Source organism: Lutjanus erythropterus, chromosome 17 (genome assembly GCF_056507025.1).
Source record: "Lutjanus erythropterus isolate fLutEry1 chromosome 17, fLutEry1.hap2, whole genome shotgun sequence".
In the NCBI taxonomy this organism is placed as follows: domain Eukaryota; kingdom Metazoa; phylum Chordata; class Actinopteri; order Lutjaniformes; family Lutjanidae; genus Lutjanus; species Lutjanus erythropterus.
Window position 1 is genome coordinate 30,749,437 of NC_139333.1, and position 13,114 is coordinate 30,762,550.

The 13,114-nt window shown below is 39.0% G+C and overlaps 1 protein-coding gene across 1 annotated transcript in view; it reads right to left on the reverse strand.

Annotated features, from left to right (window-relative positions):
- The window catches only part of mtr (5-methyltetrahydrofolate-homocysteine methyltransferase), a 38,737-nt gene that overhangs the window by 21,479 nt on the left and 4,144 nt on the right, over positions 1–13,114 (reverse strand). Inside the window, exons 4-21 of the mRNA XM_084741576.1 lie at positions 12,495–12,564; positions 12,228–12,320; positions 11,808–11,914; positions 10,419–10,478; positions 9,972–10,066; positions 9,139–9,239; positions 8,031–8,092; positions 7,713–7,780; positions 7,541–7,620; positions 6,760–6,872; positions 6,475–6,615; positions 5,792–5,977; positions 5,533–5,712; positions 5,265–5,381; positions 3,760–3,900; positions 3,570–3,659; positions 1,968–2,120; positions 894–1,001 (exon numbers count right to left, since the gene is read on the reverse strand). Coding sequence (XP_084597702.1) covers positions 894–1,001; positions 1,968–2,120; positions 3,570–3,659; positions 3,760–3,900; positions 5,265–5,381; positions 5,533–5,712; positions 5,792–5,977; positions 6,475–6,615; positions 6,760–6,872; positions 7,541–7,620; positions 7,713–7,780; positions 8,031–8,092; positions 9,139–9,239; positions 9,972–10,066; positions 10,419–10,478; positions 11,808–11,914; positions 12,228–12,320; positions 12,495–12,564 — 1,965 coding nt within the window. The remainder of the gene's footprint in view (positions 1–893; positions 1,002–1,967; positions 2,121–3,569; positions 3,660–3,759; positions 3,901–5,264; positions 5,382–5,532; positions 5,713–5,791; positions 5,978–6,474; positions 6,616–6,759; positions 6,873–7,540; positions 7,621–7,712; positions 7,781–8,030; positions 8,093–9,138; positions 9,240–9,971; positions 10,067–10,418; positions 10,479–11,807; positions 11,915–12,227; positions 12,321–12,494; positions 12,565–13,114) is intronic.

Consider the following 13,114-nt stretch of genomic DNA (forward strand, 5'->3'; position numbering starts at 1 on the left):
TTTTGTAAAATATTACAGAAAAAAGGTGTGATACAGTTTCAATATTTTTAATGTAGATGTCAAGCCAGAACCAGACCAATGTATCTGTCTATCACAGCTTTAGTGGTATCAGCATCTATGCTTACCAATAACAAAACCTGTTTTTAACAAAACATAATGCAATATTTATTTAGTTAGTTAGTTTTAAAGGGCAGCAGTTTGATCATTTTTCTTGATTCAAGTTTAATATATTTTGTTATTTATAATTATAGAAAATAGCAGTCCTAGATGTCTGTGAACTGCAAAGTATCCTGCCTCCATTACATATCATTGTAAAAGGCCGCAAAAAAAGATGTCAGCTGATATGTCAATTTTTGATTTTTCCCCTTCTTTCCTTTTTCCTGCCTAATATCTGTATTGGCCCTAGACATACAGTATCAGTCGGGTTCTATGACAAACATATCCAAATTGTTAATCAATTGATGATGAATGATGATTATTGTAAAATGTAATAAAATAATTATTGTATTGACAGATACCAAAGGAAATTACTTTGATTTAACATGATCTGGACGTCCCTTTATCTCTGAGGTTTAATTTGACTTGAAATGTTCAGCATCTTTACACACATATCACTACTCAAATCTTTTATACAGCTTTCTATGATTCTGCCACTTTTATAGGTTTAACTGTGGACCTTTAAGTCTTGTGTTAACTTTGTCGGAATCAGTCATTTGTTATTTTAAAGTCATTTGGAAACTCCTTGCAATAATTTTTGGGTTTAACAAAGTTTCGCCATGTGTTGTACTCTACTGCTGTTCTGTACAGTGACATCACACACAGGTCTCCAGTGGGAGTACACTGTTCAAAATGATTGTTGTATTAAAATGCATCCATATTTAGTAGAGACTGACCACTTCCTCAGTTGCCCCCGACAAAGCCATCATTTCCTCCCGTTCCTTCTCCATGAAAGGAATCAGATAGGCCACCGCCTTCTTCATGACACGAGCCGACTTGATCACCTGTGCGTGCACACACACACACACACACACACACACACACACACACACACACACACACACTTTATAACTGTTTCAAAATGATTAAGCACAGTGTAGACCACAGAAATGTTTAATCAAATATAAACAGTGGGATGAGATTCTGTGTCTAACAGAGATACAAAGATTTAACATATACTGTATTTGTCTTAATTAATTGCACCTTTGAAATTTGCAGTTTGCTCCATAATACTGCTGACTGGTATAATATTGATAAGAGGGGAAGGGGGTGCTGCATCACTGTTGCACTCTTCCTCCTGCATATCACTACTCATTAAGTCGCCACTGGTCTCCAGCAGTGACAACAGGTGCCAAATATCAAAGAGCACTGAGGCTCTTTCACTCCCGTCACGTTTGAATAAAGACATTAAGGAACATCTACTGAATGACAAAAATCCATTACTGACACAGACAGATGAATTATAATCCTGGCTTAGTGTCAGCAGTGACTGCCAGCATGGCTGAACCAGGAGAGGAGAGGAGAGGAGAGGAGAGGAGAGGAGAGGAGAGGAGAGGAGAGGAGAGGAGAGGAGAGGAGACGAAAGGAGAGGAGAGGAGAGGAGAGGAGAGGAGAGGAGAGGAGAGGAGAGGAGAGGAGAGGAGAGGAGAGGAGAGGAGAGGAGAGGAGAGGAGAGGAGAGGAGAGGAGAGGAGAGGAGAGGAGAGGAGAGGAGAGGAGAGGAGAGGAGAGGAGAGGAGAGGAGAGGAGACGAGAGGAGACGAGAGGAGAGGAGAGGAGACGAGACGAGAGGGAAAAGGAAAAGAAAGAGAAGAGGAAATGAGAGGAGAGGAAAGGAAAGGAAAGAAAAGAAAAGGACAAAAAGAAAAGGAAAAAAAGAACATCACAGTGCTGGCCACACTGACTGATGACGCGATAAAGAAACACCTGCTCAGTACTGAAGGCAGACACCAGAAGGAGCTGCCATCTTACCTGTGGTAGGAACATCTTCCCAGCTCCAAACAGATCTCCCACCACCTTCATGCCATTCATCAGGGGGCCCTCGATAATGTGAAGAGGTCGAGCATAGCGGTTGACCTGAGCCCGACACTCCTCCACATCCTCCACCACATACTTCTCTATTCCCTGACAGCAACAACACAGGCCAGAGCATTACAGGAAAAGACACAAAAAACACAACAGTTGAACTGTTGATATTCTATATTTTTAATTGTTTGTGAGTACTTTGAAAGTTAAAAACAATGTGGAAAAGAAAAAGTAAAGTAAAAGGTCAAAAGTAGAAAAATGTCTTTTTCTGGAAGCACTTTTGAGCTGTGCTAATTGTAAGACAATTCACAGTCGCAATGGGAAACTTTTGGCTGTATGCACACATTAAATGGACCTGCTCCTTTAAAACAAACGAATCATTCTGAGTCAGCCGTTACTCACAGGCTGGAAACAGGTGTGGAATGCTTTAACTAAGTGAAGGTGCACACTTTAACATGCCTCAGCAGGTTTACTGTTGGTGTCCCAGACAAACGTTTTAAGATCAGAGTGAGAGCCTGGCATCAGCTGTTCTCAAAATTCTCTGATTTCAGCTTCTTAAATGTGAATATTTTCTGGTTTCTTTACTCCTCTCTGACGGTAAACTGAATATTTTTGAGTTGAGGACAAAACGAGACATTTGAGGACGCCATCTTGGACTTTGGGAAACACTGACCAACACTTTTCAATATATTCTGACATTTTATGGACCAAATAACTAATTGATTAATGGAAAAAATGGTCGACAGATAAAACGACTATGAAAATGATCGTTCTGATTCATTTTTTAAAGAAAAATAAAATGCTCTTGAATTCTCTGATTTCAGTCATTGTGAGAGTAATGCAGTTACAGTTTCAAGCCATTTCAAACACTTTATCCAAAATCCAACAAAATTTCAAACCATGAAAACACTACATTAAAATTCAAGCATTTTCAAGAATTTTCAGCACCTTCAAGAACCCTGCTTATTATATATATCATTATATAGTTCACATGATTCTGTTTCTGATCTGACTGCAGCTGAAAAATGTCGCCTGTTAGCAGGTGAACAGATGATCCTGTGCTGCTGCACTGAGTCGCTGAGCAAAGCACTATTTCTGTGAGGTTGTCACACTGAATAATTATAAAAACAGCGTAATGACAGCTGTAGGTGTAAGCCTGATGTGTGATCCTGACATTTAAAATGAGTGATCATTTATATATCACTCATTTAAATGATCATAGTGCCAAGTGAAGCTTAAATCATTTCTGTTTGAATCAGCTCATTCATCACAAACATACTGGCTCCCAGAGTGCAGAGAACGGCTACGAGCAGTTCGATCCTTCATTTGTCCATCCTGACATACAGTGAAGAGATAATGATGTCTTTGCAGATTTGACTGGGTGTGGAGCATGTGTCTCTGTCTCACACCATTTTGATAAGTGTAGCTGAAGGACAGCTGTTTAAATGTCAGTAGCACCAGTGTGTGGAGATGTTCTGTGAGAACTTAAAACCAGTGTGAAAAATCTCCAACAAGTCTAATCTGATTTTGACTATCTAGATATCTTACCTTAATGAGAGCGTACTCCAACCTGTCCTCAACACTTCCTTCTCTCCACTCGTCTGTCTGAACCACCTTTTTTGCTCCTTTGACATTGTTCTGTGAACAACAGCAGTCCAGTCTGTTAACCAACGTAAAGCAACAAGCTACTGTATCATTTGTTGTGTGTGTGTGTGTGTGTGTGTGTGTGTGTGTGTACCTGTGCGTAGGCCAGCAGTTTCTCTGTAGCTTCAGTGTCTCTGTTCCAGATGAGGTTTTCACACAGTAACAGCAGCTGTTTATCGATGTCATCGTAGACTGGCAGGTTTCCAGCATTCACTATCCCCATGTCCATACCATCCTGAGACAGGACAGAGGACAGACAGTGTGAGGGTGTGTTGGAAGAAGAAAGCCTGTCCGTAATTTGGATCTATAAGTGAAGTATATGGTATTGATGTACAAGCCATTACTGCCTTTGGTGTTGATGCAAAATGATCATCTAATATGCATGTGTGATAACATGAATCCACTCATCCTTGACAACTGTGAAACAATGTTAGGGGATTTTGATTTTTACCCTTCAATTATGCTGGAAAATATATTTAAAAAGATCAAACTCTTGGCTGTTAATCCTTGTAGCAAGCAAACCTCCTATTTAGCTTCGATTTAGAAGGGCTACAGAGTTGACATGTTATGGTTGAGACACATCTGAGTGTAATATTAATTAATGAAGTTATCTAAAAATAGAAAGTCTACCAGTGATTGAGCAGTATTTCTGCCTTTTTGACAGAGGAACTGAGACAGGGGTCCTTAGGGTATAAACTTTTTCATTCCTGATTAAATCATGTTTTTGTAAAATAAAAAAATCTGACAGAGTTGATGGAAATCGAGGACTCAACTTCACAACATTTGTATGAAAAATATTGATTTTAAAACAAAATTGATCACAGTAGCACATTTCTATTCCTTTGTTATCCATAGGTATTGTTATTTTTAGGTTTTATCACATTTTTAAATTGTTTGAAGTTGTGAATTCTTGTCTGAGACAAGATGTTTTCTGGCACAGAGCAAGTTTAGACATTTAAAAAATTAAAACAAACATAAACTTTTCACAAATTACTTCTATTTCATGTATATATAAATCATCAAAGAATACATTTTCAGCAAAATATTGGGATCAGAATGTTGGTATTAATCTTTTGTTAAGTTTGTTTTAGTAGGACATGATTTGTTGCACTTCAAGGTTGACACAAGGTTGAACTGGAAACTGGTCTTCATCTTGTCACAACAGACAAATGAGATCTGTGCTGTTTCACTTGAAGATGATTAACATTAAATCATTTGCCAAATTCTATGAGGTACAGGAATCTTTCTTAAATTATGCTCGTAACTTGAAGGACAAAGAAGACTGTGAAGACCAATCACAGAAACTGGGTTACACCTCTAGATTAGTTATTAGTATGTTGACATCCCTTAGTATGGACTCTGTCTAGTTTATCTAGTTACTCAGGTATCTAATAAAGGTATGTAAACATGCAGATCGTTTTGCTTTTATCAGTCCAAGTTTGAGAACTCTGCTGCTTCCACTTAATCCAACACTCCAATACAATACAGGTGAGTGTAATATCATTTGTGGTATACAGAGCACAGAAAATATAGTACACTGATTAAGTTCAATAAACCACATATCTTACTTTGAATTATTTCAGCTGTTTCCAAGTTTACCTTGATAGCGTGGTAGAGAAATGCTCCGTGCATAGCTTCTCTGATGACTTCCATCCCTCTGAAGGAGAAGGACAGGTTGGACAGACCCCCACTCACCCTGGCTCTTGGCAAAGTCTCCTACACACACACACACACACACACACACACACACACACACACACACACACAGAAAAGGACTGTGATTGCCAATTCGCCATTTTGTATCAGTGAGAGACTCCTGCAGGATAATGTGGGGATTGTCTGAATGTGGGACTGACAGGTGTGTTACCTTGATAAGTTTTGTGGCTTTGATGAAGTTGACGGCGTAGTCGTTGTGCTCCTCCATGCCTGTACCGATGGTGAGGATGTTGGGGTCGAAGATGATGTCATTGGGGTCAAATCCCACTTTGCTGACCAGCAGCTTGTAGGCTCGAGTGCAGATCTCCACTTTACGGTCTGTATCTGTGGCCTGGAGAGGACAGCGGCCCCATCAGCACACATTAAGTGTGTTTTTGTGAGACAGAGTGTGTGTGTGTGTGTCTCCTCACCTGTCCCTCCTCATCGAAGGCCATGACCACCACAGCAGCTCCGTAGCGCTTCACAGTAGCAGCTCGGAGCAGGAACTCCTCCTCTCCCTCCTTCAGACTGATGCTGTTGACGATACACTTCCCCTGACAGCACTTCAGCCCCGCCTCGATCACTGAGAAGTTAGACGAGTCGATGCACAGAGGGACCTGAGGAGGACAGGGACAGACTCAGTGACTTCTTCTGATTTACTGGCAAGCTTCATTCATTATTACTTATTAACAGGTTCATAAAAATTAGGCATTTCAAATGTAACCACATAATATTTTATTAAAAAGGGCAAATTCAGGGACTAAACTATTTAATGTTCATTTGATATATTTTAAAAATGCAAACTCTTGGCTATTAAACCTTGTAACCTTGTTTAGTCCAAGAAGACATTTGTGGCAAAGTTGAAGGGTTCTTGAAAAATCACTGAGAGAAACACGAAATCACAGTGACTTTTGACCACGTAAACCTAATCAGTTCATGCTTTGGGCCAAAGTGGTCATTTGTTCCTAGTTAGAATGAAATCTGTCAAAACATTCTTGCAATGGCACGGATGGACGGACAAACTGAAAACCTAATTGGTTCTAGCCATGGCTGTTGCTGGTGCAGAGGCATAAAAACTGTATATGTTCATTTCCACTGCCTTTAAACGTCCTACCCGTGCGATGTCTGGCTCAGAGGCGATGAAGTTACAAAATCGGGCCATAGCTGTCGGCCCCTCCAGCATCCCCTCATCCATGTTTATATCTAGGACCTGCGCCCCCATCTCCACCTGGGTCTTAGCAATGCTTAGAGCCTCCTGGACGGCAACAGAGAGGGACAAATTAAGAGTTACACTCAGTCTAGAATTTGACCTACACTCATGATTGCACTGTAATTTCTGACAATCAGAAAAGTTATAATAATAAAAAATAATGATCATTTTACTTCAAATTTGTCTCACCTCATAGTTTCCAGCCATGATCAGTTTGGCAAACTTGCGTGACCCCGCCACATTGCAGCGCTCGCCAATGTTAACAAAGTTGGTGTAAGGGCCGATCCTGAACGGCTCTAAACCTGGAAATGAGACATTTTATCACAACAACATCCTGCTAAAAGCATGATTCTGTTAAACTGGAAAATTCATAAGCCAGAAAGTTTCTCATAGACACATGGTTACTTGAGTTCTTCAGTCTTCTTGGTAAGGAATAAATAGCTGATACAATTAGAGATACAGCTATTTGAATTGAGACTAAATTTGGAAATGTGTTTCAGCATGCTGTATTCAAATTAAGTGTGTCACAAAATAGGATTTTAATGAACACTGGGAAAATATTAAGGAAGGATGGAATTACCTGTGCTATGATTACTATGACTGTATTAACAAATCATTTCCAAATTCTTCTCCTTTCTATTTTCCTTTTAATCACTGTTCTCCCATCACTGAACTTATCCAGCAAGAGTCAGGTGAACATTGAGGTGTTAAGTTTGCATCTAACCACAAAATAATGAAATATAGCTAGAAAAGATAAAAAAACTGATGTCTTTAAAATAAGCCTGTTTCAAATAAGGACCTGGTTCTTTCCGTAGTTGTAGTAAATAAATAACTATTTGATATTTTACTCTACTTCAAGTACTCTAATTGACATCCTGAATTCATTCATTCATATTCTCAACAACCTGGATTTTACTGCTTTACACATTAAAGTATCATTCACACATGGACATTACACAGGTTTTAATACCTGACAGCAGCAAGTAGTCTTGATAAATATCAGCAGCAGGAACTCTTGGCTGGCAGTGTCTGACTGCTTCAAATATGGCTCTGTGAAAGAGGGAAGGGAAAATATTTACAATTTTCAAAATTGCATTAAAAATTGAAGCCAGACTTTTTCAAGTCAGAAACATGACAGTGACCTGATGTGTCCTGGAGTGGTCCCACAACAGCCTCCAACAATATTCACTAGTCCATCCATAGCAAACTCCTGGACACAAAAGTTTAAACAAACACTGAGTCAGTAGAAAGTTTCTATTTTTCATTTTGAACATAATTCTAATACACAGACATACTGGTGTATTTTTACTTTTTTGTTTGTGTCAAGAGTAAACTGATTAGATATGATCGGTTTGTTTGTGAGCTATCCAAAAACATTCAGAATCAACCGTTTCTCAACATGACCATCATGATGTACTATATCTTAACATCAGTCCTAAAAATAAATAACAGAACAGAACCTTTAAATGGGAGGCTGTTACTTGTGGAGTTTCGTCATACCCTCCAAACGTGTTTGGAAGACCTAACAGAAAAAAGATAAGACACAGACACAAAGATCGTGACATCATTACATCATCATCATGACGCAACATAAATTAGGCCACAGGTCAGTGAGTGCTACTGCTGCGTAGAAATAACAGCAGAAACATTTCATGCTCACTAAAGGGACCTCTGTACATTTGAAGTGTGCTACCATGCACTGAGCCCTAACTACAATAAACTGTACCTGTGTGAAACTTCTGTGGCTGTGGTTTTATTTAATTACATTAAATATTTATCTAAAAGCGATTAATACAATATACATAGAGAAGTGCACAACAATCATCCAATGCAATGTTGGTAGTGGGGTATCACAGCAGACTGCATTACAATAAAAGCTTTTTCTAGGCCACATGTCATCACTGAAAGGGGGCTGAAATGTTCACCTTTATTTATAAGCTTGGATCTGTATACAAATATATACGACTTCTGTATGCAGAATTACTTCATAAACTGATTGGAAAAACAAATTTTAAGGCTATTATGTGCAGGCTTGCAGAGAATTACATGTAATGGGATTACATAATCTGGATATTCCATTACAGTTGCAGATAAAAAAAAGATGTAATCAGACTACAGTAACAATATACTACCATGCAGACCACTCAACATCATGGCCTCTAGTGAAAAAAATGTTTCAATGGGTGGAAATCTCAATATTTTTTGTCTTAAAGCAATCAATGGAAAGTAATCAAGTTGCAATACTCTGATATTGTGATGTTTGGATAAGTAATTAGTAACTGTATCAGAATATACTTCTAAAGTAACCCTGCTGTTTATGTGTATGATGTGATACTTGTAAATTCAAAGATCATTAAATTAAATTTTCCTTATTCTGTATTTCAGCAAACACATGAAAAGTAGAGGGAGTAGAATAATGTAATATATTTACTGTATTGAATCATAAAATGATCATCTGATATGTCATCAGAAATTAAGAAAACAGGCTCAGTTGAAATACTGGCTTCCCAAACAACAATGCTCAAGCAACAAAAATGGTCTCTTTGGTTTGGAGTAAGTGTTGGTTACCTGCATTAGGATAACAGATAATGAAAGCTGTGGTGCTTTTTCCAATGGCCTCAATGAACGGCCTCATCTCTGTCGCCCCCAAGGCACAGTTCAGACCAATACTGCAACACAGAGAGGGATAAAACCAGGAAGGTCACAGGCCTGTGTCCGTATAGCATTTTTTTCTGAGCACCAGCATCTTTTTTTCCATGGTTCTCAATGAGCAGAGAGCGTATGCAGTAGCAGCCTGGAGAAAAAGCACTGCGTCCAGGGTCTTTTTTTTAAGAGCACTGTGCCTTTTTTTGTGCAGCCACTCCGAGCACTTCTAGTTGAAACTCTCTGAACTTCAGACAGGTGCTGGTGTCGTCACTGTCGCTTCAGACCACCAATCATATTTAGAGCCAAAGAAAGCGAGACAGCCTATTCATTTTTTATGTACTATCTATTTTATCAATTAACTGTACTTTTTTCATGCTATTATTAACTGTGGCTTGTTCTGTCGGTGTCAGGCAGAAACAGAAACTATCATAACAGAGATAATAAAGCAGATCTGCTGTTAACTGAATGTTGCTAGAGAGTGTTGAGCTTTTATCACCAACACGTTAAAAACTTGTTGTTAGCTGTGCAGTCAGCCCTCTGTTAACGCAGCATTAAGTTAGCTTAGTAGCTAATGTCAACCATAATGTCAAACCCACGTGCAGTGTTTTTTCATGCTTGATTCCAGCGCCCTGCAGCACTTTTCTGCCAGAATAAAAAAAAAAACAAAACCACTATATGGACACAGTCCATCAGAACTTTAGTATTATGTCACTGCTCAGTCATAGTGTAGTTATGTTTAATATACAATAACTCACCATAAAGGTTTAGCGTGAGATACACTCACTACAAAGGCTTCTCCTGTCTGACCAGACAGAGTTCGTCCACTCCGGTCAACGATGGTCCCTGAGATCTGTACAAGTGGGACAAGAAGCAGGACATTTAAATGTGTCAACTCAAGTCTACAGTACACATTCATCCTGTGTAAAGCTCCAACACAGCTGAGAGAGTGGGAAAATGTTCATCTTTTTTATCTGAGATTTTACTGAATTTTCTGAGATACTTTCTGAGCCACATGCTGATAGATTAAAACTGAATACATTTTTTGTTTGAGAATAAGACACATACTTCACTTATAGACAGACACTTAAACATTAACTGCATATGCTGATGTGCAAACCAAACGACTACAACCTCTCCATCCCGTACATAAACTGTTTGCAGAAATGATCAAAGAGATTATGAATAAAAGATCACAGACGTACAAATATAGGTTTTCTTTCATAGCTCTTTTCAAACAGCAGGTCGATGGCAAATAAGGCAGCCTGTAGAAGGAAACACACAGAGGTAGACATCAGTCCCCGTGCATACATCAGCTTACATCTTGTCGCAGCAACTTTAAAGGGACAGTTCACCAAAAAATCAAAAATCCATATTTTTCCTATGGCCTTTAGTGCTATTTATGTATCAAGACAGTTCTGGTGTGAGTTGTCAAGTTCTGGAGATACTGTCTGTAGAGATAGAGATAACATCTCTCCAATATAATGGAACTAAATGGCACTCAGCTTTGAAAATCTACAGTAGAATCTACTGGAACCTTTTTCTCTCTACTAGGAAAAAAGTAAGTAAACTGAAAATTCTGTTTGTTATGAATGAATTTACTCAGTTACAGATCACTCGTGTATGTGGACAGTTGTTCACTCGCATCGTTAGGAAGCGTCATTATCAACTGCAGCAAGCCAGCTGAGTTTGGTTGTAAAAGGGACTAGAATTATTCCTTGTCATGACAACAGTGAGCTCTTGCTTCGTAACTTTAGATTTGAGTGCAAAACTTTGACCAAAAAATCTGCAAATGCTTTTATTTCATATTGTTCGCAAATGACCATGGTGTAAGCAGGGTAATCAACTTCATGTCAGATGGTTCTTCACCTCCACGTTATGCCTTCAAACAGTTTAACACACATCTACTTGTTGATTATCCCTTACTTATGTAATTATTATTTCATTTCATTCATGTCTAAATGTGATGAGTTTCACAGGAAAACAGTGTTGCAGAATCTCCCAAACAATCAAAGTGAACGGTGACCAGTTTTCAAACGTAACAAACCACCGAAAAAAAAAAAAAGTCTCCATACTGCTCGTCTGGTCGTCATCTCCTAAAGCCCCAACATGCCATTTTCACACCGTCACAACACACAAAAAGAAATCAGACAGTGTGCACGTGCACGATAACGTGGCTCCAAGCTAAGGATCTACAGTGAAGATTCAGGCTAAAAACATTTTTAGTCAGCTTGGCAAGTTGGGGCTTTAGGAGACTCGGATTACACCAGACAAGCAGTATGGAGGCATTTTATGTTTTGTTAAACCTGACCTTCAATCAGCATGAGGGTGAGGAGATGATGACTGAATTTTCATTTCTGGGTGAACCATTCCTTTAAATTGTAAATCTTTTCTTGCTGTTATTGTAAAATGAAGAGTCAAAAAATATATAAGATGCATATACTGTATATATAAGACATTACATCCTTTCTGTTCATTACAGTATACTTTAAATTCCTTCTTCTCATCTTCAGCTTTTCTACAGTCAGATAAAACCACACACTATAAATCAAATTAATGAGGTAACATGTTTAAACCAATCAAGTGAGAGTTACCTTAGCGTTGGCAGTGTCAAAGATGGTTTCAACCAGAAGGATGTCTGCACCTCCATCTAACAGCCCTCTGACCTGCTCTGAGTAGGCCTCTACAAGTGCATCAAATGCTGGGGAAAACACACACACACACACACATACATGTCAGTGAATGTAATTACATTCCTATGACAGTCATTTGCATGTTAGTGACATCAAACAGGCTTTTCTCCCAGCAGACATTTTGACTTTCTATCAAAATCTCTGCCACTCTCTCGTTACAGGTTGGCTGCTTAGAAATTCTATGCCCCCTGAGACAGTATATATCCATAATGTCTTGCATGCTCCTGGGCCCCTGTCCAGTTCTCGCCCCCTTGAATCATTCAGTCACTTTACAGTGTCAAAAAGTGCACAAAGACAAAAAAAACAGTCGAGTCATCTTACTGATGTTCCTGAAGTCAGGTCTCTCCACAGACGGGGATACAGACAGAGTTTTATTGGTAGGACCCACTGCCCCTGCCACATAGCGTTTACAACCTGATAACACACACACACACACACACACACACACACACACACACACACACACACACACACACACACACACACACACACACACACACACACAGATTATAGCTGGTGTTCCACACATGAGGAAATCCCCAAGAGTCACAGTTGATGTGTTGTTGTAATACTAAAACAGCAGCTAACCAGTTTGTTTGGCGACATCGTCAGCTGCCTTCCTCGCCACCTCTGCTGACGCCCTGTTGAGACGATAAGCCTGCACAACAAACAAAAGTCCACATTTTATATCACTCCATATAGACATATATTTTTCCTCATATCTGCACAAGTGAAAGCTGTACATAGTCTGTGTGTATAGATTTTTTTCTAATTCACAATTTTATTCTCTTTTCACTTTTATTCTATTTATCACCCATTCCCTTTTCTACCCATAATTTTTGAATTTCACTGGTGAGATCAATGAAGTTCATCTTATCTTATCTGAAAGAAGATGAATTAGCTGGTGACAAACTACATAATCAGATTTTGTACTGGGGAACTGTGCACAAACATGTGAAATCACATTAAAACTATGCACACATTGAATACATCAGGCATGTCCAAATTATTCCATAAAAGGCTGCGTGGCTGCAGGGTTTCATTCCTTCCAAGCTGAAGAACACCAGGCTCGAATCATTAAATCAACTGATTTCAGTCACAAACAGCTGATTAGTTGAATCAGGTGTGCTGTTGATTGATTAGAACAAAAACTTGCAGGTAAAACTTCAATTTCCAGGTCCCATAATTTCATGGTAGATATGTGGCAA